Source organism: Plecotus auritus (genome assembly GCF_963455305.1).
Source record: "Plecotus auritus genome assembly, chromosome: 3".
Lineage (NCBI taxonomy): Eukaryota > Metazoa > Chordata > Mammalia > Chiroptera > Vespertilionidae > Plecotus > Plecotus auritus.
Window position 1 is genome coordinate 36,218,742 of NC_137772.1, and position 27,538 is coordinate 36,246,279.

General features: G+C 38.8%; 2 protein-coding genes across 2 annotated transcripts; one reads left to right on the forward strand and one right to left on the reverse strand.

Moving 5' to 3' along the window:
- ARGLU1 (arginine and glutamate rich 1) lies at positions 1–26,656 on the forward strand. The gene is made up of 4 exons (XM_080659945.1): positions 1–600; positions 8,390–8,615; positions 10,908–10,991; positions 24,478–26,656. Exons 1-4 carry the CDS (start codon positions 254–256, stop codon positions 24,640–24,642), a joined length of 822 nt encoding a protein of 273 aa, XP_080516071.1. The 5' UTR covers positions 1–253; the 3' UTR covers positions 24,643–26,656.
- On the reverse strand, positions 17,276–17,548 carry LOC308244020 (barrier-to-autointegration factor-like; the record flags this gene model as incomplete). The annotated part of the gene is made up of 1 exon (XM_080660103.1): positions 17,276–17,548. The coding sequence occupies one exon, from the start codon at positions 17,546–17,548 to the stop codon at positions 17,276–17,278; it is 273 nt and encodes a 90-aa protein (XP_080516229.1).
- Positions 26,657–27,538: the final 882 nt, after the last annotated feature.

Sequence of the window (27,538 nt, forward strand, 5' to 3'; positions counted from 1 at the left end):
GGGGCATTGTGGGAAGGGCGGCCGGTGCAGCATCGGCTGCCATCTTAGTAACTCCTGGTGTAGCGGCCTTGTCTTTGGAGGTGGCCTTCGTGGTAGCCGTGCACCTGAGGGAGTGACGGAAAGTCAGCTGGCTGACAGTCTTCCTTCGCCCGGCTTCAACGAGACGGCCAGTCTACGTCCGGAGGCCCAGGCGAGAGCGTTCAGGCGCGTGCGGGGCTGAGGCCAGCGGTTAGGCACAGCGCCGCCCGGAAGGATGGGCCGGTCTCGGAGCCGCAGCTCGTCCCGCTCCAAACACACCAAGAGCAGCAAACACAACAAGAAGCGGAGCCGGTCCCGGTCGCGGTCCCGAGACAAGGAGCGCGTGCGGAAGCGCTCCAAGTCCCGGGAGAGTAAACGGAACCGGCGGCGGGAGTCGCGGTCCCGCTCTCGCTCCACCAACACCGCGGTGTCCCGGCGCGAGCGGGACCGGGAGCGCGCCTCGTCCCCGCCCGACCGCATCGACATCTTCGGGCGCACGGTGAGCAAGCGCAGCAGCCTGGACGAGAAGCAGAAGCGAGAGGAGGAGGAGAAGAAAGCCGAGTTCGAGCGGCAGCGAAAAATGTGAGCGCCCGCGGGGGAGGGGTGGGGGTGGGGAATGGGGATGAAGGCCGCGCCGGGGGGCTGCGGAGGGAGGCGGAGGGTCGCGAGGAACCCTCCGGAGAGCCTGGGGCAGGACATACCAGGAGTGGGATGGGGAGGAAAATAGTGGGACTTGAGCAGGATAGGCGTAGAGGGGAGCACGCGATTTTGGCGCGAGAGGGTGGAGAGTGCAGGAAGCAGGGGGTGAAGTTCCGCGTGGGGCTGGAGAGCTGCGTGGCCGTGAGGGCTAGCAATGAACCAGCCCGGAGACGTGTTTGGAGAGCTTTTGTAGACCCGCAGGAGAAGAGCCGGAAGGAATTCACCCGTGGGATGCAAATCGCAGCTGCCCAGAGCATTGTTGCATTGCCGCTTACATTTGGGACTGGGCTTCTCCGAAATAAGATACTTTTTAGGTCTAGGTCCAACAGTGCCCCCTCACCCCCAAATACATTATATTTTAATGTATTCCTAGTAGTTTCAAATGTCGCGGCTGCTTTTCCGTTTTTTATTTTTTTTATTTGAGGTGTAAAAACAAATTGTAGCCACCTAAGTGTGCAGTACAGTCAGTTTTGACGCTTGCATTCATCTGAGTAACACCATCCCAATCAGTCTACTCTTACTACTAACTGCTTTTTATTAGCTTTGAATTACATGCTTCTCTGTAGCAAACTTCGGTATAGTTTTGACATTCGTTTCCCCTTGTAGTGTACTTGATGTTTTAGACTTTGCTCACATGCAGAAAGTCTTGTTGGGTAAAATGTATTTCTCAAGTATCTTTTGATTCAAGAGTAGGTGTAAATAATCCCAAACTAAGGAACTTTTGCGTTTAAAATGTAGCATTTGGTTTTGGTACTCTGCTCTGGATATTCCTTTCCCACAGTTAGGTTGAAAGGTAGAGTTAGATATGTTCACTTCCGCTATTTAACTAGCTATCTTCCTCCGTTCTTCAGTGCATGTTTAAAAATGCTCATGAGGCAGGAACTTTAAAATTTTCCTGAGACAATTTTCCTTTAGTTGATGTGTACTAAATTGTCTGGGTTTTTTTTTTTTTTTTTTTTCATTTTTGTGTATTTAGGTTTGTGTTATGTAGATTTTTCAGCAAAACTTGTTTCTAAGAGCAAAGTTATTAAGAGGTAGGGGACTGGAACACTTAATATTACAGAGAATACAGTACCTGGAGAGGTATTTTGCTGCATTCTTTTAAAATGTAAGCAATGCTTTCATCTTTCCTTTATTTTTCAGTACTTTAAGCAATATATATGAAAACCAAGTACAAGTAATTGTTTCACAACAAACCTTGATTATACAGAACCCAGGTTTTTGGTCTGGAACAAGATTAACTATAAAGATGTAGCTCTCAAATAACTGTCAGCAGATGGATATTTTTTAAAATTGCCTAAGATACTGCATACGTTTTTCATGTAAAAGCAAAGGAGACCTCCAAAGACACTACATTCGCTAGAAAGCTAAGACTTGTAGGACAAGTGAAAGGAAATGTAATAGTTAGAATCATTTAGCAGTGAGCAACACATAAATAGCAGAGAAGTCCAGGGATGAAACTTGGAAAATAGAGCAGCTATGTAGTTCCAAGTTGACAGGAAAAGCAAACTACCTTTAGCATTTATAAAGGAAGGAATGAGCAGAGCTAGCAACCAGCTGTACACTGAATTCGTGTGTCATGCTGTGGGCACTACTTAATAATGGTCTAATGCCTTTGAAATAATGCAAAGGAAATAAGGGAAAGACCCAGGTTTCGGAGCCATGAGAATGGGCAGAACTCTCCTGTTTGCAAATCCCTATTGGTTAGTTCATTCAGTTACCCAATTTATAGAGCATTTAATGTGCCAGGCAGTGTACTAGGTGCTGTTAATATAAAGATTGACCCCTCTCCAAGATCTTGATCTAACTGGAAGACATAGGTACCAATTCAGTGATAGTGACGTGACTGTAGAAAGGAAGAAGTATCTTGGATGGGTCAACACTTTAGTTCTCCTAAGGAATGAGTGGTGGATAAAAATAGAGATTGTCAGGGTAGGCCTAGAAGGGTACTTGTGGAGTAAAAAGGTGAATGTTAATTGGAACATGAAGTTCTATAAATACTAAAGTCATGGTGTAACTGGAAAGGTCAAGTAGAAGCTGGGAATCATGGGAAGGGTCTTGTATGCCATATTAAGGAGCTTGGATTTCACCCTAGAAACAGAAAAGGTTTTAAGCAGATAAATGACATGAGGCTTTTTATAAAAAAAACAAAACAAAACAGATCCCTGATTGCTGTATAGGGTAGAAACTAGTTATAGTAAGTCCACAGGAGTAGTGGGGGAGCAGTTGTGGGAATGCCAAAGAGAGATTTAAACATTTAGAACAAATAAAATTGGATGTGAAACATAGGGAAAGAAAGCAGTAATAATGTTGGTTCATATTTATATTGTGGCTATTACATCTCAGCCACCAAATGTTTAACTGCTGTGTCTCAGACACTGCTTAAAATGTCAGAAACCAGTGGAGAAGAATGAGGGGAAAATCAAAGGGAGTTTCTATTTCACACTTTCATTTTGGGCACTAATTTTTGGATATAGTTGGTTTACACAAGGTTCATATAGGGACAAACCTGGGGGAAACCTTGAGAGTGGAATGACCCCTGGAGAGGGTGGAAAAGAGCAGTTAGTTCCAGGGACTGAAAGAACCTTAGGGAATGTTTGTATTTACAATTGGGTTGGGTAAGGGGAAGCTGAGAAAAGGTACCAGAAGAACGCCTAGTGTCAAGTGTACCTTTAAGAGGTCCAGTGTTTGATGGAGAGAGACAGCAAAATTAGAATCTTCTGTTGGGCTTAACTAATTAGAAAGTTTTTGGTAAGGATGGAAACCAGATTGCCTTGCCATTTTAACAATTCTGAGGCCTTGAATAAATCACCTCCCTGTAAGTTTGATTTCTTATCTGAAACAAAGATACTTGTCTTGCTTATTGTGAAGATTAGAAATTGTGCATTTAAATTATCAAAACGATGCTTGGCATATAATGGGCCTCAATAAGTAATGTTGTTTAATATAATTTATGTAAATGCAGCCATATTGAGCCTAGTGAATTTAAGAAGTGATCTTACAAGTTACAATCTTAATGCAATAAAAGATTTAAAAAGATTTTTGCTCCTTGTTTTTGCATAGCTAATTCACCTGGTTCAAAATTCGGTTCAAAATCTCTGCCTCTCCTCCCTGAGTCTGGGCCATTCAGTGTGGTTCCCTTTCTGCCCTCCCCTGCACCCTTATTATCATTTTCATATGTTATCTTTTGAGATGCTGTATGCATGTTGTATTAACTGATGAAAAGTGGGCAGCTGAAAATGACTTGCAGCAAATCAGGAAAATGGTAATTGGCGATATCTAGATTCCAGCAGGCTTAGTGTTTAACTGCATGACCAACCGGGAGCCTACTAAGTTAGAATATCTAAACTAAACATGGGATCTATATGAGTGCTTATTTGAAGAGAATACTTGAACATGTTGTGAGAGCAGCATTTGTAAGCAAATTTAGTAGATGGAACTATGTATTTGGGGGAGGTGAGGGCACCAGGGCATACAGTCTAGCCCAGCCGTGGGCAAACTACGGCCCGTGGGCCGGATCCGGCCCGTTCGGCTGTTCTATCCGGCTCGCAGAGCCAAAAGAGCGGAGGGTTCTCTTGCTCTCCCCTCCACTCCTTTACTTTGAATTTATATTAGTTCACACAAACACTCCATCCATGCTTTTGTTCCGGCCCTCCGGTCCAGTTTAAGAACCCATTGTGGCCCTCGAGTCAGAAAGTTTGCCCACCCCTGGTCTAGCTGGTATTGATAAGATTTTTATGAATTTTAAAAATAATTATTTTGGTATTTAGATTGTTGTGTATGCCTTTGTCTCTCACTTTTGTCCTGGAGAAACAATGAAGGGTAGTATAGGGCTTAAGATCATTAGCTTTGGAGTCTACCCAGATTGAGAATCACCTTTTAGCTTGTGCAATGAGGTATAGCCCAGTTAGTAACCTGCTTAGCCTCAGGAACCATCAAAGATGTATGTAGATGATGACATCCTATATAATAAAAGGCTAATAAGCAAATTGTCCCCTCTACCGACCAGGAGTTCAACCTGGAGTTCGACCAGGAGGCAGGGTCGGCCCCTCCCCACGGCCGGCCCCACCCCCGATTGGCCTCCCAGACCCTGATCGGGGCAGGTTGGCTGGACCCCACCTGTGCAGGAATTTGTGCACCAGGCCTCTAATGGTATATAAAGCTGTTGGCAGAGTATTTGGTACCAAGTCAATACTTAATAAATGTTGTTTTGTAATATTATGAAGCAATTCCGAGAATTAAGCTCCTAGGGTTGAGTTCGTACATTTTAAAGACATTTTAAAATAATGTTTCAGGCTGCTCTGAAACATTACAAATTCATGATCTCCTTTAGCTGCTGTTTCTCTGGGCTCTTGATATTTTAACAGTTGCCATTTTAAAATCGATTGTGACTAGTGTTTTTAAGATACCTGAGATCATGGAGAAAAAGGAGACCTAATGTTATGCCATTTCCATTGAAAAACTTGAAAATTTTGATCATCACTTTCATCAGTGCCCCAAAATCTAGGCAAGGAAATGGACTCTGCAGAAGAGCTTGAGGAAAATATTAGATAAAAGAACATCAAGAGACTGACAATTCCTATGTCAAAAGTTTTAGGGCGTGGATAGGCAATGATATTAGATGATACATCTTTTATAAGGTAACAAAAGTACTTATTTGTTTTAAGAAAGTTTCAATGCCTCTTATGAGTTAGTGTAATAGCTGCTTTATCATTGATTATGATAAATTTGTCATCAATAAAGATTAACTCATGCTTAATTCAGTTGTACAAGTGCCCTTTGGTTTTCTGAATTCAGTGTTATGGTGAGGAGAATTAAAGCAATATTAGATTTTAGCTTTTTGAGCACCAGATCTAAAAATTGATTAATTTTTTTTCTAATTTACTGGAGTAGCAATTTTAACCGTACCAAAAATAACAGCAACAACAAAGATTATGTTGTTTTTTTTTTAAATATATTTTATTGATTTTTTACAGAGAGGAAGGAAGAGTGATAGTCAGAAACATCGATGAGAGAGAAACATCGACCAGCTGCCTCCTGCACACCTCCCACTGGGGATGTGCCCGCAACCAAGTTACATGCCCTTGACCGGAATCGAACCTGGGACCTTTCAGTCCGCAGGCTGACGCTCTATCCACTGAGCCAAACCGGTTTTGGCAAGATTATGTTCTTGATACTACTTGGGGAACAGTTCTGTTGCAGGGCTGTAACCTTTCTAGCCTGTCTCCCAGTTGGATACAGCAGCAAGGCTTAATTATAGTCATGGTGGGCTGCTCTGTGGCTCCTCTAGGAACAAAGGGAGATGAGCAGCCTTGTGAGAAATTCTATGAGGCCATTTCTCATCCTCCCTGTATTAGTTGAGCTTGGGACTTTCCACTTGCCCTCCCCTTCAGGCTATAAAACTGCTGAGCTGTAGTTAGAATTTACTTCTTAGCAGCAGAGCAACCCACCACCTGTGCTTGTGGTACCTGTCACCCAGCCCCTGTGGTTTGGTATCCATCACTGGGAGCAGAGACATGGGGGAGCTAATACCATGCTGATCTGTCTGGCTTTTGCTGTAAGTGATAAACTGAATTTATTTAGGCTCCTTTTCTCCTTGCTTGCTTGCTTACATACTTATCTATGGAAATGAGGTCCTATTAGCCCTTGTGCTATTGCTATTACTTAGAAACTGGTTGACAAAAACCCTGAATCTGTATCAGGTCTTTTTACCTTTACCAAATTTCTAAGTTAATTTGGCAACTTTTCTATTGATAAGCTAACCAAAGCTTTTTCCTGTTTTCCTTCTTTTTTACTTTACATGGAAAATTTTAATTGGAACTTTTTACATTGTCCTTCCTTTAAGAGTTGAATTGTACCATTATAAAGTTTCTTCTTAGGTTTCTCTACATTTACTAATTGCATAAGAACCAACTAACAAAATATATTCATATGGGTGTGTATACTTTTAAAACTTCGTGTTATGAAAACTTTCCAACTTAATGCAAAAGTAGAGAGAATATTATAAGCTTAATACACGCGTCATCCAGATTTAGCAGCTGTCAGTCTTGTTTTATTTATTTATTTATTTTTTTCTGGATGAAGTAGATAAACAAAAATTTTCTATTTGAAATGTAGTTTAATTTCCATTGAAATTGCTGCCTGATTTCCTTTAGACATTCCTAGCTATCTATTCTCTTACTGAGCTGCTATAATGTTTATACCTTAAGGCTGTATTTTATTGGATATTAAAAAGGAGTTAAAATTCTAGTTAGAACATGTTAGGCTTTTGTGCCTTTTAAAAATAAAAATCACTAATGTAGTGGTGGGGAGTAGTTATTTAAAAAAAAAGCAACACAACGGTGTGGTGATGGCCGGAGGGAAGGAAGGAAGGGGGCTGGGTAGAGGTGGGCAAAGTGGGGGGAAATGGGGGCATCTGTAATAGTGTCAGTAATAAAAAGAAAGTTAAAAAATGAAATAATCTTCAAAATAGATTTTTAAAATTCCTAGAAATTAAAAGAAGTTATGCTTTTTCAAGTAGCTACTGTCTCGACAGAAAAGAAATGTAGAGATTTTAAATGCAGAAACATCTTTCACATGAATCAGAATGTGAAAGGTAAATCAGTATGAGGATGGTATCACACTGAGTAACAGGAATTAAGAATGAAAGCGCTAGAGTGGAAATTGAATCACCCCCCAAAATATAGTTGAAGTGGATTTGCGTGTTTAATGCTCACTTTATTAAACAAAGAAACCAGTGAAATTAATTTTAATATATTTCCAGTCTATCTCAAAATATTGTCATTTGATGTAATCAAATCAAGAATGAGGTCTTTTTTTGTGTGTGTTTTGGTTTTCAATTCAACCTAGATATGTGTGAGGCAATCATTGGACACCAGTGATATAAAACAAGGTTTCCATTATACTGACTTGATAAATGACAGTACTTTCAGTGCAGAATTTTAAGTAAGTTGATTCATAATATCAAAATGGAGTTAAAATAAATTAAAACAGTATTACGGTTCATTGGGCTTTTTAATAGAACTGATGATATATTTTTTATCCACTTTCCATCTCTAGAAGAACTTTTAATTGAAAACCAATTAAATAAAGAAAAGATACAGTAAAGTTCAGAATCTGAGTAAGGTATATTTTCACTAAAAGTTATACAACTATTGCCTTGGCACTCTGAAACTCTTTGAGTCTGTATTCTGACTTTGCCTGGAGGGGAGAAGAGAGGAATGAGTTTTGCCACTCTGAATTACTAGTATTTGCTACATAATGATTATTCCTGACTTCTTTGCAGCTCAACCCTTAAACTGGGTGAATTGGCAAATGAGCAAATCCATATACTAGTATTTACAGTTTGTCTTGTCATTGTAAAGTTGATAACAAAAGTGGATTTCCTGTTTCACATTTGCTCTACATTTCTAAATAAAAACTGGTGAATTAAGCTCTTGTATATATTGTCTTTAATTTCAGAAAGTGATAGAAAAAAACATGCTTTTATGTTTAATTTCTGTATCACTTAACATCATGGTTTCTATTATATCCTTGAATGTTGCATGAAAATGAATTGTAAAATCATAGAAACCTATAATCAGGCTCAATGTTTTACAGATTTATAGCTAGTTTTAATTTTTAGGTTTATTTCTTATATTATCTAAGTCATTTTTTTCATTTTGTTTGCTAGCCGGCAGCAGGAAATAGAAGAAAAACTCATCGAGGAAGAAACAGCACGAAGAGTGGAAGAATTGGTAGCAAAAAGGGTAGAGGAAGAATTGGAGAAAAGGAAGGATGAAATTGAGCGAGAAGTTCTCCGAAGGGTGGAGGAAGCCAAGCGCATCATGGAAAAGCAGTTGCTCGAAGAACTCGAGCGACAGAGACAAGCTGAGCTTGCAGCACAAAAAGCCAGAGAGGTAACGCTCGGTCGTTTGGAAAGTAGAGACAGTCCATGGCAAAACTTTCAGTTTTGGGTGTGCCTCCTGCTCAGTTCAGAAAGAGATGGAATACAGACTAATTCCTTTCTCATCTAAACTTAACATTGCTGCGAAAGTTGATTTTTTAGCTATTCAGAAGTGCTGACATATTTAAAAGTTATTTTCATAAAACATATTCAAGGAAACTTTTTGATTTAATGGAACTGGCTTACATATTTGAGAAGTGTTTGAAACTTTTGCCATGGCTGCAGGACTTACATTCTTTTTTGGGAGGATGGGGGGACACAGGGAGTTGTAAAGGGAAAAGGTTAAAAATCCACCTGTGGTTATGTATTCTTTTCTGTTTATCGTTCTTATTACCTAGACTGTGAGAGGCTTTTTGCCTTCAGTCAGATTAAGAAGAGCAGGGCCTAACATTGAGTGATGAGAGCACCTGCTTTTGATAAATAGGTTTTCTTGCTCCTTTTTCCCCTTCTTTTATCCCTCATCTCCTGCCCCAAATTCTGCTTCAACACAATGGACTGATTCTAGTGTTTTGATCATAAGGCCCTCCATTTTCCTAATGTGTTTCAAAGAATCTTTTTAGGAAAAATGTCCATATTATTCATCCACTTTTTAGTATCTACTAACAACTCCTTTTTTTCTCTAGAGAGTTATGAAGGAACAGGTTGTCCTTGTCTGGAGTCAAGCTAAACACATGATTTGTTTTATCAGCAGCTGGAGCAGAAGTTGAAAATGTCTTTCTGTGAGACAGTAATTTGCTACTGAAGCTTTATAGCTTATTTGCACTGATTACTCCAGGATCCTAAAACTTGTTGAAAGTCTCTGAAACACACTCAAAGCAAATTACTTTACAGCACTGAGTGTCCCTCAACATAGTTTCCATAGTGAATATGAATTTAATTGGTGTGTGCCACTGGAAATCCTATAGTTATATTTTCTTGAATTTAAATATTTGACTCAAAATATATGCCTCATTGTCATTTTTAGTCCTGGCATTATTGTGGACAAATTGACATTAATTTCTGTTTTCAGTAAGCTTAGCTTTTCAAATGTATTTTCCCTTGTGCTGTCTTTAACTACATATACATGTCTGTATTTGGTGGATATCACAGACTTGATGCAATTGAATGTATGAAATTTTTGTATCAGGGCTTTTAATTAATTATGAAGATATTTTTGGAGTAATGGTGCTGTGTTGTAGCGAGTTATTAATCATAGGAAGATTTTTTTCTCTTCATGTGCTTTTTGTTTCATATTAACAATATTTTTTTTTACACGGACACAACCCTCTGCCAGTCTTTCCAAATATTAAAATCATTTGAATATGTATGCTGTGATCTTAACACTGCCCAAACCATCGAGCAATCTTCATATAGTTTGCATTATAAAAATCTCATTAAATTCTCCAAGAAAAAATAAACTACAGAATTTTATTTCCTGACTATGCACCCCATGGATTCCTGAATTTCAGTTCAGACTGTAGATGACAAGATAAGCTGCCTTTAGAAATTGTCAACATCTGAATGTTAAGTCCATTTTCCCCATGGAAGAAGCCCTTAGTTCCATGAAGTATGGATTACCATTTGTATTTTTCACTAACAGTAAATGTATTTTTCTTATTAATTGTTTGCCTTAGGAATGATGAATTACATTTTTTGTTCCTTCTTACCATAAACATCTGCATTCCTCAGCTCAGCCTTCCTTGTATGTTGTTTATAAATGGTTGAGCTGCTGATGCAGGTATTGCCAAGCTAACAGTACAAATCATTTTAAAGAGGAAGCTGGCGTGTATGGCAGCCGAGGAGCACACTCTGCAGGACACTGGACAAGACAGTAAATATTCAACTTTTAATGCTGATTAAAGGAGTATAGGTAAAGAATACGTAGGTATACATAATTGGTGAGACAAATATTCACTTTATTTATATTTTATATTATTTTTTTTTTAATTTGGTAAATACTATTCCAGTTTTGTTAGTTGTCCTTGTTGATTTGTGTGATATTAAAGTACTAGTAATAATTGCCAGGAAACTATCAATTAGGGAGGGTTTAGTCGGTTGCTGTTTGGACTGGGAGGGATGATTGAAATTTAGGGTTAGAAACAAATTTTAGTGGCTGCACAGTTTATCATTTGTCAGACAGAAGGTAGCTTTATATAAAGCTACCCTGTAAATCAGATCAAAAAAGTTCAGAGGAAGATTAGTAAATATTTATCAATAAAATTAAACATTTTATTTTTCTAACATCTTAACATGTCCTCCCCTTTAGGAGGAAGAACGTGCAAAACGTGAGGAGCTAGAGCGAATACTGGAAGAGAATAACCGAAAAATTGCCGAAGCACAAGCCAAACTGGTATGTATAAAGCATACATGAATAATATATTTTTTAATAAGTTGGATTTTTTTAAAATAAATTTTTATTGATTTCAGAGAGGAAGGAAGAGGGAGAGAGAGATAGAAACATCCATGATGAGAGCGAATCATGGATCGGCTGCCTCCTGCAAGTCCCCCGCTGGGGATCAAGCCCACAACCCAGGCATGTGCCCTTGAATAGAATCGAACCTAGGACCTTTCAGTTCGCAGGCCTACGCTCTATCCACTGAGCCAAACCAGCTAGGGCTGAATAATATTTTTTTGTTTTTTTCTGAATTTTGTTGAATAACTTTGTGCTCTATGATTATTAGTTCTCAGGGTCATTTTAAGGTATTTGAGGCAAGAGTGGAATAGTTGACTAGAATTTAGCTACTGTATTCCAGAGTAATCTCTTTGGGGACAATCCAGATATTCTAATTAATCTGAAGAAAACTCCGAAATTTGCAGTTGTTTAAAACCGGTTTCCTGGAGAAAATTGTACTACCTTCATTCCCAATTTTTTTTATCCTAACCTCATTTACACTTCTGTGCCTGAAAAAATGAAAACAGTCTTAAAGGTATTTAAACCAACTAATAAGCAACATTTCACTTTGCATTAGTTGCCTTGTTACCAATTGCTAGACAGAATAGATAGATCATATATATATGATAAGTGTACCAGATTAGTAAATTCTTTTTCCTATTCCAAGTTTATAATCTAACAAGTATGGAGAATAATAACATGATATAGAGATGGAAAAGGTGGCATAAAGCAATTTTTAAATTTTAAAGACGCCAACGTAAGGATATTGAGGTAACTTTTTTCCACTTATTTATGCATTCATTGGTTGATTCTTCTATGTGTCCTGACCGGGGATCAAACCGCCAACCTTTACATATCGGGACAGCAGTCTAGCCAACTGAGCTACCTGGCGAGGGTGAAATAATTTTTAAAATTATAAAAGACTGATGAAAGAGAATGCTAGAATTAAAAGTCTATGGACATAAATAATCCAAAAAATGAAGGATAATCAGACATTTCTGTATAGGGGAAAAAATCCTTTTCATCATGAATGTGGCATATGGGTGATTGATTCTACAAAGTAAAAGTATAAGTCAGAGATGGAAGGGATTTTACTTTAGGATGAATGAGGGATTAGTGATATTTAGTACCCAGAATGAAGACATGGCTCAGAAGGGACTCCTGGTTCTAGATGTCTAAAAAAGTTTTGTCTAGTTAGAAATGCGTTGAAAATCATACAGCCATAGGAAGACATTTGCAGCTAAGTCATACTGGTGACTGGAGGGGGAAAAGCAAGATGCAAGCTCTAGTTAAGTGGTTTAGAAAAAACAAATTCTGTGACTGTATTTATAAGGGCACTGAAAAAGATCTGGGATGGTATTAGTAATTAACAGTGGATCTCATTGAAGGTGTAAGTGGAAGAGAACCATAGATAATGTATCCATAGTTGATAAGAATATAAAAAAGTTTGAACCATGGAGGTAGTTGGTTCTAGAGCAGGGGTGGGGAACATCCAGCCCACAGGCCATATAAGGCCTGCAAAATCATTTGGTCTGGCCCTGCTAAGGTTAATTAAATGTTTGGCCAAATATAGCAGGCTAGTTTTTAAGTTGATAATTTTGTATGGCCCTCAGATGATATTATAGATATCCAAATGGCCCTTGGCAGAGAAAAGGTTCCCCACTCTTGTTTTGGAGCATGATTTTTTAAAAAAGATATTGTGCCCCCCCATATAAGAGCCAATGCTGGAAATATCTTAAGCAACTTAGTGAGCACAGTATAATGAATTCTTAGTTAATATTGCTGTCCTGGTTTTTTTGAAGGCCAGATTGGAAGAAGACTTAATTCTGCTTTTTCAGTGAAAAGACCTTAAAATCTGCTTAAGTAGAAAAAGCAATACAAATGGAATGGAGAAGGAATCACTATAAGATATATCGCTACTTTTCAATAAGTATAGGGTGGGGCAAAAGTAGGTTTATAGTTCATGTAAAAATAATACAATAATAATACAAGAATAAACTTGTGTTTTGTGTACTCACAACTATAAACCTACTTTTAAAAATGTTTTATTGTTTAAAATATTACATGTCTCCTTTTTTCCCGATTGACCCCCCCCCCCCCGCCACTCCCACCCCTGAGCGCAAGCCCCCACCATCCCAGTGTCTGTGTCCATTGGTTATGCTAATATGCATGCATACAAGTCCTTTGGTTGGTCTCTGACCACTCCCCCCCCCCACCTTCTCTCTGAGGTTGGACTGTTTATTCAGTGCTACCTTGTCTCTGGATCTATTTTTGTTCATCAGTTTATGTTGATCATTATATCCCACATATGAGTGAGATCATGTGATATTTATCTTTCTCCGACTGGCTTATTTCACTTAGCATAATGCTCTCTAGTACCACCCATGCTGTTGCAAATGGTAAAAGTTCTTTCTTTTTTATAGCAGCGTAGTATTCCATTGTGTAGACGTACCACAGTTTTTTAATCCACTCATCTGCTGATGGGCACTTAGGCTGTTTCCAAATCTTAGCTATGGTAAATTGTGCTGCTATGAACATAGGGGTGCATATATCCTTTCTGATTGGTGTTTCTGGTTTCTTAGGATATATTCCTAGATGTGGGATTACTGGGTCAAATGGGAGTTCCATTTTTAACTTTTTGAGAAAACTCTACTGTTCTCCACAGTTGCTGCACCAGTCTGCATTCCCACCAGCAGTGCACGAGGGTTCTTTTTTCTCCACATCCTCACCAGCACTTGTTGATTTGTTGAAGATAGCCATTTTGATGGGTGTGAGGTGGTACCTCATTGTTGTTTTGATTTGCATCTCTCAGTTGATTAGTGACTTCCAGCATGTTTTCATTTGTCTTTCAGCCTTTTATATGTCCTCTTTCGAAAAGTGTCTATTTAGGTCCTTTGCCCATTTTTTGATAGGATTGTTTATCTTCCTTTTGTTAAGTTGTATGAGTTCCCTGTAAATTTTGGAGATTAAGCCCTTATCTGAAATAGCATTGGCAAATATGTTCTCCCATGCAGTGAGCTTTCTTGTTGTTTTGTTGATGGTTTCTTTTGCTGTGCAGAAGTTTTTTATTTTTATGTAGTCCCATTTGTTTATTTTCTCCTTAGTTTCCATTGTCCTAGGAGAAGTATCGATAAAGATATTGCTACGACATATGTCTGATATTTTGCTGCCTATGGAGTCTTCTTAGATTCTTATGGTTTCCCTTCTTACATTTAAGTTCTTTAACCATTTTGAGTTTGTTTTTGTGTATGGTGTAAGTTGGTGATCTAGTGTTTTTTTTTTGCATGTATCTGACCAGATTTCCCAGCACCATTTATTGAAGAGACTGTCTTGACTCCATTGTATGCTCTTGCCTTCTTTGTTAAATATTAATTGAGCATAATGGCTTGGGTTAAACCTACTTTTGTACCAACCTGTATGTGATAATGTTTCTTGGTGATTACATGTAAGGAGAAAATCTCAGTGCACTTAGGAGGAAGTAAGAAAATGTGCATCTTAATTTGAGCTTTGAAGGTTGAGCTTTGAAAAGTAAACACAGTATGGTTTGTAAGGCATGGATATTTCTAGAAGAGAGGGACCCTATAATTGGTATTTAAAATATTGAAACAGAATTTCCAAGCAAGTAGGATAGAATTTCTCTTAGGACATAAGAGATTGGATAGTGTAGTGAGTTCACTTTGTGGGTGGCCTGGAATGCCAGATTGTGACTTCTAGGACAAAGCTTGTTAACTTAGTATGCCCTGCCAAGATTTTGATTCCTTCTAAATCTGGTTTGGGTGTCTGGGTGCTTAGATGTCTAGGGACAGTTTGGCCTCTTTATTTTCATGTAGTAGCCTTTGTATTTTTTTTCCAGTTTTTATTTTTATTTATTTTAATTTAATAAATCTTTATTGTTCAGATTATTACAGTTGTTCCTCTTTTTTGCCCCATAGCTCCCCTCCACCCGGTTCCCATCCCACCCTCTGTCCTTACCCACCCCCCCCTTCTGTCCTCATCCATAGGTGTACGATTTTTGTACAGTCTCTTCCCGCACCCCCCACACCCCTTTCCCTCTGAGAATTGTCAGTCCACTCTCTTTCTATGCCCCTGATTCTATTATATTCACCAGTTTATTCTGTTCATCAGATTTTTTATTCACTTGATTTTTAGATTCACTTGTTGATGGATATGAACTTGTTGTTCATAATTTTTATCTTTACCTTTTTCTTCTTCTTCCTCTTCTTAAAGAATACTTTTCAGCATTTCATATAATCCTGGTTTGGTGGTGATGAACTCCTTTAGATTTTTCCTTCTCTGTGAAGCTATTTATCTGACCTTCAATTCTGAATGATAGCTTTGTTGGGTAATCTTGGTTGTAGGTTCTTGCTATTCATCACTTTGAATATTTATTGCCATTCCCGTCTGACCTGCATAGTTTCTGCTGAGAAATAAGCTGACAATCGTATGGGTGCTCCCTTGTAGGCAACTAACTGTTTTTCTCTTGCTGCTTTTAATATTCTCTCTTTGTCTTTTGCTCTTGGCATTTTAATTATGATGTGTCTTGGTGTGGTCCTCTTTGGATTCCTTTTGTTTGCGGTTCTGTGCGCTTTCTGGACTTGTAAGTCTATTTCTTTCACCAGGTGGGGGAAGTTTTTGGTCATTATTTCTTCAAATAGGTTTTCAGTATCTTGCTCTTTCTCTTCTTCTGGCACCCCCATAATTTGGATGTTGGTACGCTTGAAGTTGTCCCAGAGGCTCCTTACACTATCTTCATATTTTTGGATTCGTTTTTCTTTTTGCTTTTCCGGTTGAGTGTTTTTTGCTTCTTTGTATTTCAAATCTTTGACTTGATTCTTGCGGTCCTCTAGTCTGCTGTTAGATCTCTGTATAATATTTTTTATTTCATTCAGTGTATGTTTAATTTCTAGTTGGTCCTTTTTCATATCCTCCAGGGTCTCGCTAAATTTATCGGCCTTTTCTAGAAAATTCTTGAAAAACCTTATAACCGTGGTTTTGAACTCTATATCCAGTAGTTTGCTTTCCTCCCGTTTCTTTCATTTGTGACCTGTTTCTTTGTCTCTGCATTTTGGCTGCTTCCCTGAGTTGATAGATTGGCTTTGTGTGCTAGGTGTCCTATAGGGCCCAATGGCTCAGCTTCCCCAGTTACCTGAGGTGGACACTCTTGGTGCACCCTTTTGTGGGCTGTGTGCATAGTGTTGTTGTAGTTAAGCCTTGATTGTTTTTGGTATCACTGGGAGGAATTGGCCTCCGGGCCAATTGGCTGTGAGGATCAGCTGTGTGGATCAGCTGTGTCTACACTGGGAGAACTTCTGTGCTGGAGACACCCTTATGAGACAAGACTTGCAAAAGCCTTTGTGCTCAGCTTGTATGGGGCGGAGTCTCAGGGCGGATCAGACATCATTGGTTTCCCTTCAGCCCTGCCCTAATGAGCCCCAGTGTCTCAGTGTCCCATGGTAATCGCTGAAAGCACCTCTGAGAGAAAGCCACCCTCGAGTTCCGCCCGCTGCCAGAAAGTCCAGTTTCTCCCCGAATGAGTCTGGGTCTCCATAGTCTCGCCTGGAACTGGTGTTCAGTGCAGTCGGGAGCTTTTGTCTCCCTCCGCTTGAGAAAGGCCGCCACGCACTCAGTAGCCAGTCCTCTCCGCGTGCGCATCTCAGTACCTCTGCCTTCTGCAGCTCCTCTGAGTCTCTGTGCTTTTCTCTTCCTTCTAGTTGTAGAATTTCCACTCAGCCGGCTAGCCTTCCTGTGGTTCTGGATGATGTCCGTTTTGTCTTTTACTTGTAGTTTTGAAATTGTTGTGCGAGGCAGCAGTTTAGGTGTTTACCTATGCTGCCATCTTGGTTTCTCCTCTCCATCTACTAGCCTTTTTTTTTTTTTTTTGGAAGGCCACTGACTTCATTGATTTAAAAAACTTTATATGGACAGTGACTGTTTTGCCAAAAGAGAAGCCAGATGTCATTAAACAGACCAGGGGTGAGGGTAGGGGCCAGAAATCCACTCAGAAAAGCTGATTATTGACCTGAAACTGGCAGGGGAAAGCAAAGGGAGATGCATGCAAGAGTCAGAATTCCAAAAAAGGTGAAATGGTGAGGGGAGAGAACTCCCCCAAAGACCCGGAGGTCATTGATGGTGAGCAGACAGCGATCGTTTCCTTTGTAGAGGACAAGGGAGTAGCCCCCACTCAGCTGCAAACTCTGGAGACTCAAGGCTGGTGTTAGGGATTGGGGGCTCCTCAGAGAGCATCACAAGAAGGCGTCCCACCACTCTCGAAGGCACCCAAAGCAGTCCCGGGACTGCTTGGCATTGGCCCCACATGTGTCCTTTAGCCATTCCTGGAAGAGGTCTTCATCTTTCTTTAGCACCAGAAACTGGCCAAGGACCACGTAAGCCTTGTCAAAGCCCCTTTCCTCCAACTTCTTGCCCAGGACTTCACCGATCTCTGCCAGGCTCCCCACTGGCTTTTCCCCCATGGGCTCTGCATGCACGAAGTCTCGATGCTTTTGGGAGGTTGTCATCTTGATCAGGATTAATCGGCAGTTCCAGCTCCCGTACCGGCTCCTATCACCGCCGGCTGCACCCGCCGATACCTCAACACACTATAACTTTTCTTTAGTAGCCTTTTTGTTTACCCTCATGATCCTTAATTTTCTCTATGTCTAGGAAAAGTGAGCAAGTATATTACAGAGCAGTATTGCTCAAGTGGTGGTAATTGTTCAGTTTTTGTTTTGTAATTTCAATTAGAGTCCTACTTTTGTTAGGCCAAGTAATAGAAAAATAATTGTTTTTAAAGCTTCTAAAACACTTTTGACCTGTGAATCAATTAGTTTGCAGACTGTCACTGGTCCATGGGCCTTTAGACTAGCACTAGTGGTTCTAGAATATTTGTGTTTGACCTGATAGACTGTGGTTACACTATTCTGACTTCATCCTATCTAATAAAAGAGTAATATGCAAATTAACCATCACTCCGCTGCACCCACAAGCCACGCCCACAAGCCAATCAGGAGCGAATATGCAAATAAACCCAACCAAGATGGCTACAGCCACAGAGAGCAGGAGGGAGGCTTGGGTTTCCCCGGCAATGGAGGAGGCCAAGCTTTCCGCCTGCCCTTGCCGGCCTAGGCCTCCACTCAAGGCTACAAAGTTTCAATGATAGAAGATACATAAATCCCAATAGAAATGGCTGCCACCACGGAGCAAGCAGAAGGCTTGGCTCTGCTCCAGGCTACAAAGTTTCAATTGTAGAAGATAAATAAAACCCAGATACCAGGGCCTCCGCTTGGGTCGCCAGGGGGCGTGGCTGGCTTGCAAACCACCACAGGCCCCTCGCCCAGGCCGCCCCATGCCCCAAGGGAACCCCCACCCTGATCTGGGACACCCTTCAGGGCAAACCAGCTGACCCCCACCTGTGCACCAGGCCTTTATCCTATCTAATAAAAGAGCAATGTGCAGATTGACCCATCACTCCAACATACAAGATGGCTGCCCCCATGTGGTCAGAGATCCTGCCCCCATGTGGACACAAGATGGCTTCCACAAGATGGCCAGCATGGAGGGCAGTTGGGAGGGACCAGGCCTGCAGGGGAGGGCAGTTTGGGGGGACCCAGGCCTGCAGGGGAGGGCATTTAAGGGAAAACAGGCTGGCAGGGGAACAGTTAGACATCTATCAGGCTGGCAGGGGAGTGGTTAGGGAGTGATCAGGCTGGCAGGCAGAAGCGGCTAGGAGCAATCAAAAAGGCAGGCAGGCAAGCAGTTGGGAGCCAGCATTCCTGGATTGTGAGAGGGATGTCCAACTGCCCGTTTAGGCCCGATCCCAGTGGGATCGGGCCTAAACGGGCAGTCGGACATCCCTTGAGGGGTCTCAGATTGGAGAGGGTGTAGGCTGGGCCGAGGGACACACACCCCCGTGCACGAATTTCGTGCACCGGGCCTCTAGTGTTATCAATAAAACTTCAGTGAAAAGTTATCTTTTGGTAAAAGAAGTTTGAATTTGAGAAATTTTGATAAGAATTTGGACATAATTAACTAATTTACTTATTGTGTTCAGTAAAGTTGGAAGCATAAGAAGTTATTGTTGATGTTGGAGAAACTTTTTATTTGGTTCTATATGCTTTCAAGTAAAGTAGAATATCCTTTGTGTAGGAGGACACAAAAAAAAAAATGTTATTGTAGCCAGGCTGGTGTGGCTCAATGAACCAGGTCACTGTTCCTCACTGTCCATTTCCTGGGTCAGGGTACATGCTGGGCTAGACCCCCGGTGGGGCTATACAGGGGACAGCCAATTGGTGATTCTCGCTCATCATTGATGTTTCTATCTCTCCCTCTCCCTTCCTGTCTGAAATCAATAAAAATGTATTTTTTTAATGTTATTGTATAAAGATACAAGGTACATATTGAGGTTTCTATTTTTGTTGCCCTTTCATCTTCCTATTGAAAGCCCCATTAAAGTAATAAATATTTAAGAAAGGAAGGGAAATATGATAGTGTTGTAGGCAGCATGGGACTTTAGGTCAGTAGTGCTAGTTTATCTTGTTGAACCAACAGTGTTGAGTTATTTCTTAGTGGCATGATTCCTAATTATAATATTGTTTCCCATCATTCCTATAACTTATATAACATATTTCTATCTGTATTTTTTAAATTTAATACATGTTTCAGGTAGAGAGTAGTAGATTTCAGTATTCTTATTTGTTAGAGACTGCTGCAAAGGACTGTCTTGATCTAAAACTAGACAGTGTAAGAAGAACGCTTATGATAATTTTTTAAATGGCAGTAAGACCTTTAGGTAAAGGAAGTTGGGACAGAAGGACAGAAGATACTGAGAGGGATAAATAGGCCCTTCTATAATGGTATGTTTTGCTTTTGTGTATTTCATCTCGCCATTTTTTTGAGTGAGGTGTAAGATTGAAAGCCATCTTTGTGAGACATAACAGGGCCCTTGGGTGTAATGACTCTAGTATTATGGGTGCTAGCTAGCTTTCTCTTTGGCCTCCATGATGCCTACCACATAATTCTTATACGAGAACTTAGTATTGTTCGTACTTATACACATGCACATACCTTCCTCCCTCCCACGTTGAGAATAATGCCTTTTGCATGAATTTGAAATAAGAGGGGAAGGAATAATGTATATTCTCTAGCAAATGGAGTCATCAGGAATGATATAGCAAGTCAGGCAGTTACTGCAGAGAGAGGGTAGGGTTTAGAAGAGTACCAAACAAATAAGATATTGGGTCGGACCATACAGATGGATGGGCAGGAAAGCAGTTTTTCATCACTTGAGAGCCACTGTATTAAGATGAGAGATGGCTTTGGTTTTTACTAGACAAGTCTACTTTTTCTTTCTTTCTTGTTTGTTTTTGCCAAGGTGTGATTGAATAACGCTTGAGCTTAATTTAAAGGTATAATAGAACAAAATACAAGTATTTAATATAAAGACAGGATAGTCACCTGTTTAATCCTATCTAATAAAGAGGGAATATGCTAAGTGAACATTACACCCTCACAAAAGATGGCAGCACCCACAGCCAATAAGGAGGGAATATGCTAATTGACTGCCACGCCCTCAATGATAGCGGCGCCCAGTACCTTTAGCCCCCCAGCCTCCCAGGGCCGGCCTGAGGCGCAGGAGAGCCTCGGATGGCGGCTGCTCAGCCACCCAGGGCTGCCTGAGGCTCAGGTAACCAGGGCTTGCCTAGGCTTACGCTGCCGGCAGTGGCAGCAGCAGAGGTGTGATGGGGCCGTCGCCTTCCCCTGATCCCTGGGTTGCCTCCCGCCTCTGCGAGCCTCCTGGACTGTGATAGGGAGCAGGCTGGGCTGAGGGACCCCCTTACTCCCCTCCAGTGCATGAATTTTCATGTACCGGGTCTCTATTTATAAAAGTTACTCCATTATCAAGTACTTATAAGACACTAGGGGTACCACTGTTACCTGTGTTATTACAGCTGCTGTACACACATACATACATTTATCTCTTATACACTTGAGTGGCCAGATTATTATGATCTCTGAATGCATAATAATGTGGCCATTCAGTGTATATCCTATATAATAAAGGGTTAATATGCAAATTGTCCCTTCGGCCAGGAGTTCGACCAGCAAGCAGGCCAGTCAACCACCCATGTCCCCTCCCCCTGGCCAGTCTGGCCGGACCCCACCCATGCACGAATTCATGCACCGGGCCACCACAGGCACACACGCACACACGCTAGATTATTATGCGTTCAGAGACTATAATCTGGCCACTCGGTATTTGTGAAACTGAAACTTTTTCTTTATCCAATCTAAAAGTAATTTCAGTGCAGTAGAATTAGTATTGTTTGTCTATAAAAAGTTATTTTACTTTTAAAATCTTGTTTGTTTTTAATTTTTTGATTAGGTAATGTGATTGATTGATTCAAAAATTTGTTATAGAAAAATAAGCAGTGAAATCTTCTACCTTTTTCCCCTGTCCACCCACTTTCCATTCCTATTTCCAAAAGGTATATTCAGTTATGTTTTTATTTGTATTTTTAGGCAGATACAAATACATACATTTTTATTTTCCCCTTTTTGCACAAAAGTAACATATGATACATAGTATTTGGTACTTTGCTTTTCTCAATAGTATAACTTGGAGATTTTTTTCTATTTTAGTATATAGGGGACTCCTTTTTTTAAAAAAAACAGCGTCACAATGTTTTGTTTTATAGATCTGTAATTTATTGATAGTTCCATATTGGTGAATATTTGGGTTTTTCAGTCTTTTACAAACTATGTTTGCAATAAATAACTTTGTATAATTTTGCATGTGTGCAAGTTCACTTATAGAATAAATTCCAGAAAATTACATAGCTGGGTAAAAGTACTATGAAGATGCAATTTTAGTAGATTACTGCCAATTTACTCTTCATAAGCTAGCATTTGATATTATACTTTTGAATTTCTATCAATATGATAGGGTAAAAAATGCTATTTGTAAATAGATTTCTCTAATGTCTTGAGGTTGTGATGTTCAAACCCTTCACTCCCCAAGGTTCTAATCTACTTTCCTCGGGGCTGAATTAGAACCTTAGGGAAAAGTGAGTCTGGGTGTTGGTGAGGGTTTCCCAAGGATATGCGCACTCACTAAGAATCTTTACTTCGATTCAGTTGCACATGCCAGCTCTTACCCCAAATGTGTGATGATTTATTAAAACGGGGGGTAAAGTAATTGGCATATGATTTCACTGAAGATGGTCAGAAGCAGATAATTTTTTATTGAAATTGCTAGTGAAAGTCTAAGCAAGAGAGAGGTGATTTGAAGTGGATTTTGGCTTACAGACTGGATTTCAGTAGGAGGAAAAGTGGCATGAGCAAAGGAGGAGGAGGGGAAGCAAGATAGAAAGGACAATTTAAAAGAGAATAGTAGAAACATTTGGGGCCATATAAAAGGAAGTCCTAGATAGTATGCTAATTTAGGAAATTAGCCATATTCGGTGCACATTGAAATCATTGGAAGTTTGAGGGCAGGAGAGAGCAATGCTGCTTAAGAAGGTGAGGCTTGCAGCATTGTGTAGGGTGGATCAAAGGGCAGGGACTGGAAACAGAAACCATTTTAAGTTTGTAAGACATCTGCCCTGAACAGTTATGGTAACAATTGGAAATGGGAAAAAACTCTTAGGTGAGAGAACATAACTTGATGACTATTTGATGTTGTCAGGGAAAGAGGAAGGAGACAGAAAAATGTAGTATGTGGATGGCAGTAGGGAACATAGAAAGGGCTGGTGTATTTTAGGATTAGGCTACTGGAATTTAAATCTTGAACATGCTGAAATTTGAAGGAACCTAGAGTTTTCCCAGGTGTCTGTTCATGAGCCAGCTGAAAATGTAGCTTAGGAAAAAGATCTGAGAGGAAGAAGATATATTTCAGTTTTGTGTTGGATTTTTCACCTTATGAGACTACGAAGACCTAGAAATACATGAAAATCTACTTTTCCATCTTGCCTACCCACCAGATTTCCACTATTATAATTCTGATCTTCCTCATCTCTGTTATTTGATCACAGTGGATTTGCCCCCCACTGTCTTATCTTCCACCAGCCTGTCACCACCACTACCACCACCCCCACCCCCATCTGAAAGCAAAAAGTAAAATAAACCTCTTTGTGTTAATTATTTTTAAAATGGGCTTTTTCTTACCCACAAGATAAAATTTCAACATTATATCTTGCATTCTGAGTCCATTACCTATCAGTGGAGATAAACAGGAGACTCAAGTTCAAGGGAAGGAGAATGAAGAGAAAGGGCACTAAACTTGTTAGTTTTTGACCATCTAAAAAATAATTTCAGTAGAATTAATGGAGATGGAAGTAATGACATTTTAAAATTTGAGTTTTCAAATAGGTAGGCATTCAAAGGATGCAGTGAATGTTTTAAGATCAAGGTCAGATACGGAAAAAAGGGCAACTCATTGATCATTGAGATTAAAAATCCAAGGGTTAGAAAATGTTTTCTCAACTTTGGCACTATTAACATTTGGGGTTAGATAATTCTTTGTTGTGGAGGGCTGTCCCATGCATTACTGTAGGATGTCTAGCAGCATGCCTGTCCTCTGCTAGATGCCAGGAGCCATTTCCCCTGTTGTGACAACCAAAATCACCACCACACATTTGCCTGATGTCCCCTGAGAGAGAGGAGTAAAGTTGCACCTGGTTGTAAATTAATAAGGAAGGTACATTAATATGGTACCTTTGAGGTGCAAGGAGAGACTTGTTGAGGAAGAAGATCATGGGAATGGCCTGTATTTTCTTGGTAAAGAAGGGAAATCTATAGTGAATGCTTAAAGGAAGTTGGTTGCTTGAGATTGAAGGAGTTGAACACACTGCAGGAGTTAATTATACAAGTATACATTTGAAATTGACAGCATTTTACAGTCAGCCAGGTCAAAAATGTTTTGACTTTTTTCTCTCCAAAAAAAGGCCTTTATTTTTTCTTGGTTGTATATTGACAATGTAATGTAGTCCCAGTGAGGATTTCTCCTATAATTTTTTGTATGGCTTGCTAATTATGTATTTAGCTATCATAGTTGGTAGGTAAAATATTCTTAATAAATCCATACCTTGGTTTGTAATTGACAATCTGTTAATCTAATGGTACTGAAGGTATCTATAAAAATACGTAACAGGACTAAAAGTATACTGATCTCAAGCATGGCTTGTAGAAATTTCATTTTCAAAATGTATAAATGCTTTTCTATAATTTCTTTATGTTTTTTCTTTAAAAATTAGAAAATGTAGGAATAATTAATAAATTCTCTAATTCTCAATATTTTTCTTCTCACTGTTTGTGTGATGTTAGGCCAAGTTTTATTAAACATACTGTTGTTTGCTTCTATTGATTATAAATTCTCACCTAGTTTCCCAAATACCACGAATGAAAGCCATGAAATTCACAGAATTTTCTACTTTTTACTTCTAACTTTCAGGCTGAAGAACAGTTGAGAATTGTTGAAGAACAAAGAAAGATTCATGAGGAAAGGATGAAACTAGAACAAGAGCGACAACGTCAACAAAAAGAAGAACAAAAAATTATCCTGGGCAAGGGGAAGTCCAGGCCCAAACTGTCCTTCTCCTTAAAAACCCAGGATTAAATTGCAAACTCTGAACTTTTTACAAAGAAAAATGGAAAAACTTTGTATTGTAGCTTCATGTTGAAGTGTTTTTTGTTTTTTTTTTTGTTTCATTTTGTTTTTGTTTTTTTTAATTTGGAAAATCTGGAAAGTTAGCTTGTTCTAATAGGGGCTATGCTCTGCAGTTCCTTTTCTTCCCCCTTAACTTCTATTAAGTGAAATCCTTATCAGATCATTGTTGTCTTCTAAAAAGTGATATATTTTTCACCTGTTTGGATTCTGTGTTAGTGATCTGAAGAAGAGCAGATCACTTTATAAATTGTGGATGGTCTGATAAGGTTTTTACTGACCCACAGACTTCGGAGTTATACTCTGTTTACTACATCATAATGCTGGTTTTGCTGACTTTTTGTTTTTTTATATATTTATAAAAAAAGAAAAAGTTGGTAATTGCATTGGAAGCTCCCGGGGTGTTGTTGGACCTATATGGTGTATTGTTAAATCAGTGTCCTCATGATACTGTTGCTCTTGATGTTCCTGATACAGGTAAGGAAACAGTTGGTCAGCTCTAACACAAAATATATACAGTTCAGTATTGTCTCTGTTCAAATTGTTTTTATTTCACTGACAAAATCAAACCAGCATTCCCCATTGTGTAAATAAATGATTTTGCTGAATAAAGTCGTCTTAAATTCATATGTTGAAGCAATTTTTTTTAAAGTTGAGTTCTGTTAAGTCTTAAAGAGGGTGGTTTACTTTTTGATGGTCAGCAATTTAGAAATCCTAGAACTATGCTATATTTCCTTTCATACTTTTAATATAGGATTTATATGTATATTAAATATACTCATGGATTAGTATTTAATGGCTATTTTTACAAATATTTATGCTGATACAGCTATTATGACATCAGTATTACCTTTAAGAAGTACTAAGCACCCAGAAAAAGATTTAAATTCTCAATCCTGTACCTCTATTTTAGGATATAAATATCATCTCAATAAATTATACTTAATGAAAACTACAGAAAAATGCTTCTCAAATTTATAGAATCTTATTTCAAAGTGGGCCATCAGAAAGAACTTAGCTTTGTACTTTCACAAAAGGCTAAGGGAGTCAAATCATCTTCAATGTAGGGCACTTGCACGTTTATTTCGGGGACAAACACATTTAAACTTCAAGTTTTTATTTTGTTTTTGCATGTGATGTGGATGACTTACAGAGTAGAATCTGCCTCATTTATCTTTACATATGTTCTTTTAAGTGTACTGGTATTAAAATATTTATTAAAGAAAAGGATATGAATATAAAAATGTTACCTGAAATGCATAAACATGTCATCAAAGTAGAGGAAATGTTCTCCAATATTTTGAGACAGTTTGATCAGTCCTTAAAAGTGAAAACTAAGTTAATGAAATGACTAAATGGTAGATTACTTTGTGTGTGCATGCTAAGAAAAATGCTGTTGCTTTAGTTTGAGCTCTATAAGCCTAATTGTGGTACAGAACAATAAAATCAGTTTACACATCTTTGAAGATAGAATTTTAAATAGGCATGAACTGTAGTGAGAACTGACTTAATAAACATGATACTTATTCTAAAACATTCACTTTATTTAAAGTATATAGGTTGCTTACTAGTTATTTTTCAACTTCTAAATATAGGTTAACTAATTTCATGATTCTTACCCTGTTTTTATTTTTTTTTGTACAGATCCATTGCTCCTAAGTTGTGTATTCAAGTTTTGGGAAATGTTTAATGAAAAATTGTTTTGCTATACAAGTGTTTTAAACATTGTATCTAAGTAACCCAGACTTAAAATATTTGATATTAGCTTACACGTGCCTTTAATTTTTAAAAAATATCTTACTGCCACATACGGTGTGAAATCACAGTAAGTTAGTAGTAACATATTGCAGTATCTGCTTGCTGTTGGAGACTCACATCAGATATTGAAATTGTTCCTGTGCCAGGCTATAGGAAAGAGGATGTAATTGTTAATAAAGTACACCTGATTTTTTCTGTGCTGCAACAATGTGTAGTAATTTGTTTTCTTCATTTGTTTTCACTGCCTTTGTGTATATATTATAAAAGTTCAGATTCTCAGTCTATTAGTAGTTTGGATGTTCCCTAATTTATTAAATATGCCTTTATTTTCAATTTCGTTTTTTAGGTCATTTCTTAGTGCATTATAGAATTAACATGACTATTTTTATTACAGTATTTTAAATAAATGGTTATTGCCATTTATATTGTGAAGTTGACAGAATTAAATCTTTTTATAAACTAAACCTTTAAATTAGTCAGGTGTGAGGACTGGTTAATGTTTGCAAAGAGGGGAACGGGTTTATATTTAAAGATTTACTGCTCCAGTTTTCCTTATAAGGATGTGACCATTTAGGCCGTTTCTGTCCTCAGTTTAATATTGAGTCATTTACTTGTGCTAATATATGCATGGCCACCAGCAACTTAAGAATTTTCAGTGGCTTTGTACGTTTTTATTTTATGAAGTAAAATAGCATAGGATCTTGGCTAATTGAACTCCATATATCATTTGAAATGCTTCATTTTATATTAAGGATCCTCCATTTGTCACTTAAAATTTCTCCAAAGCTTTACTATTAACTAGAGCTTCTGTTTTCAGTTCTCTATTTTCTGTTTATACCCAGAACCATTTGTCTGTTTTATATTTCTGGCTGTGAGAAATTTGGAAGATAGGCTATCTTAATTTTTGAGACCTGTCACTCCCTCCAGTATTCTATATATATATATATATATATATATATATATATATATATATATATATATATATATATATTTTATTAGTGACTTCAGAGAGGCTGGGAGAGAGAGAGAAAAAAACAAACACATCAATGATGAGAGAGAATCATTGATCAGCTGCCTCCTGCAGGCCCCA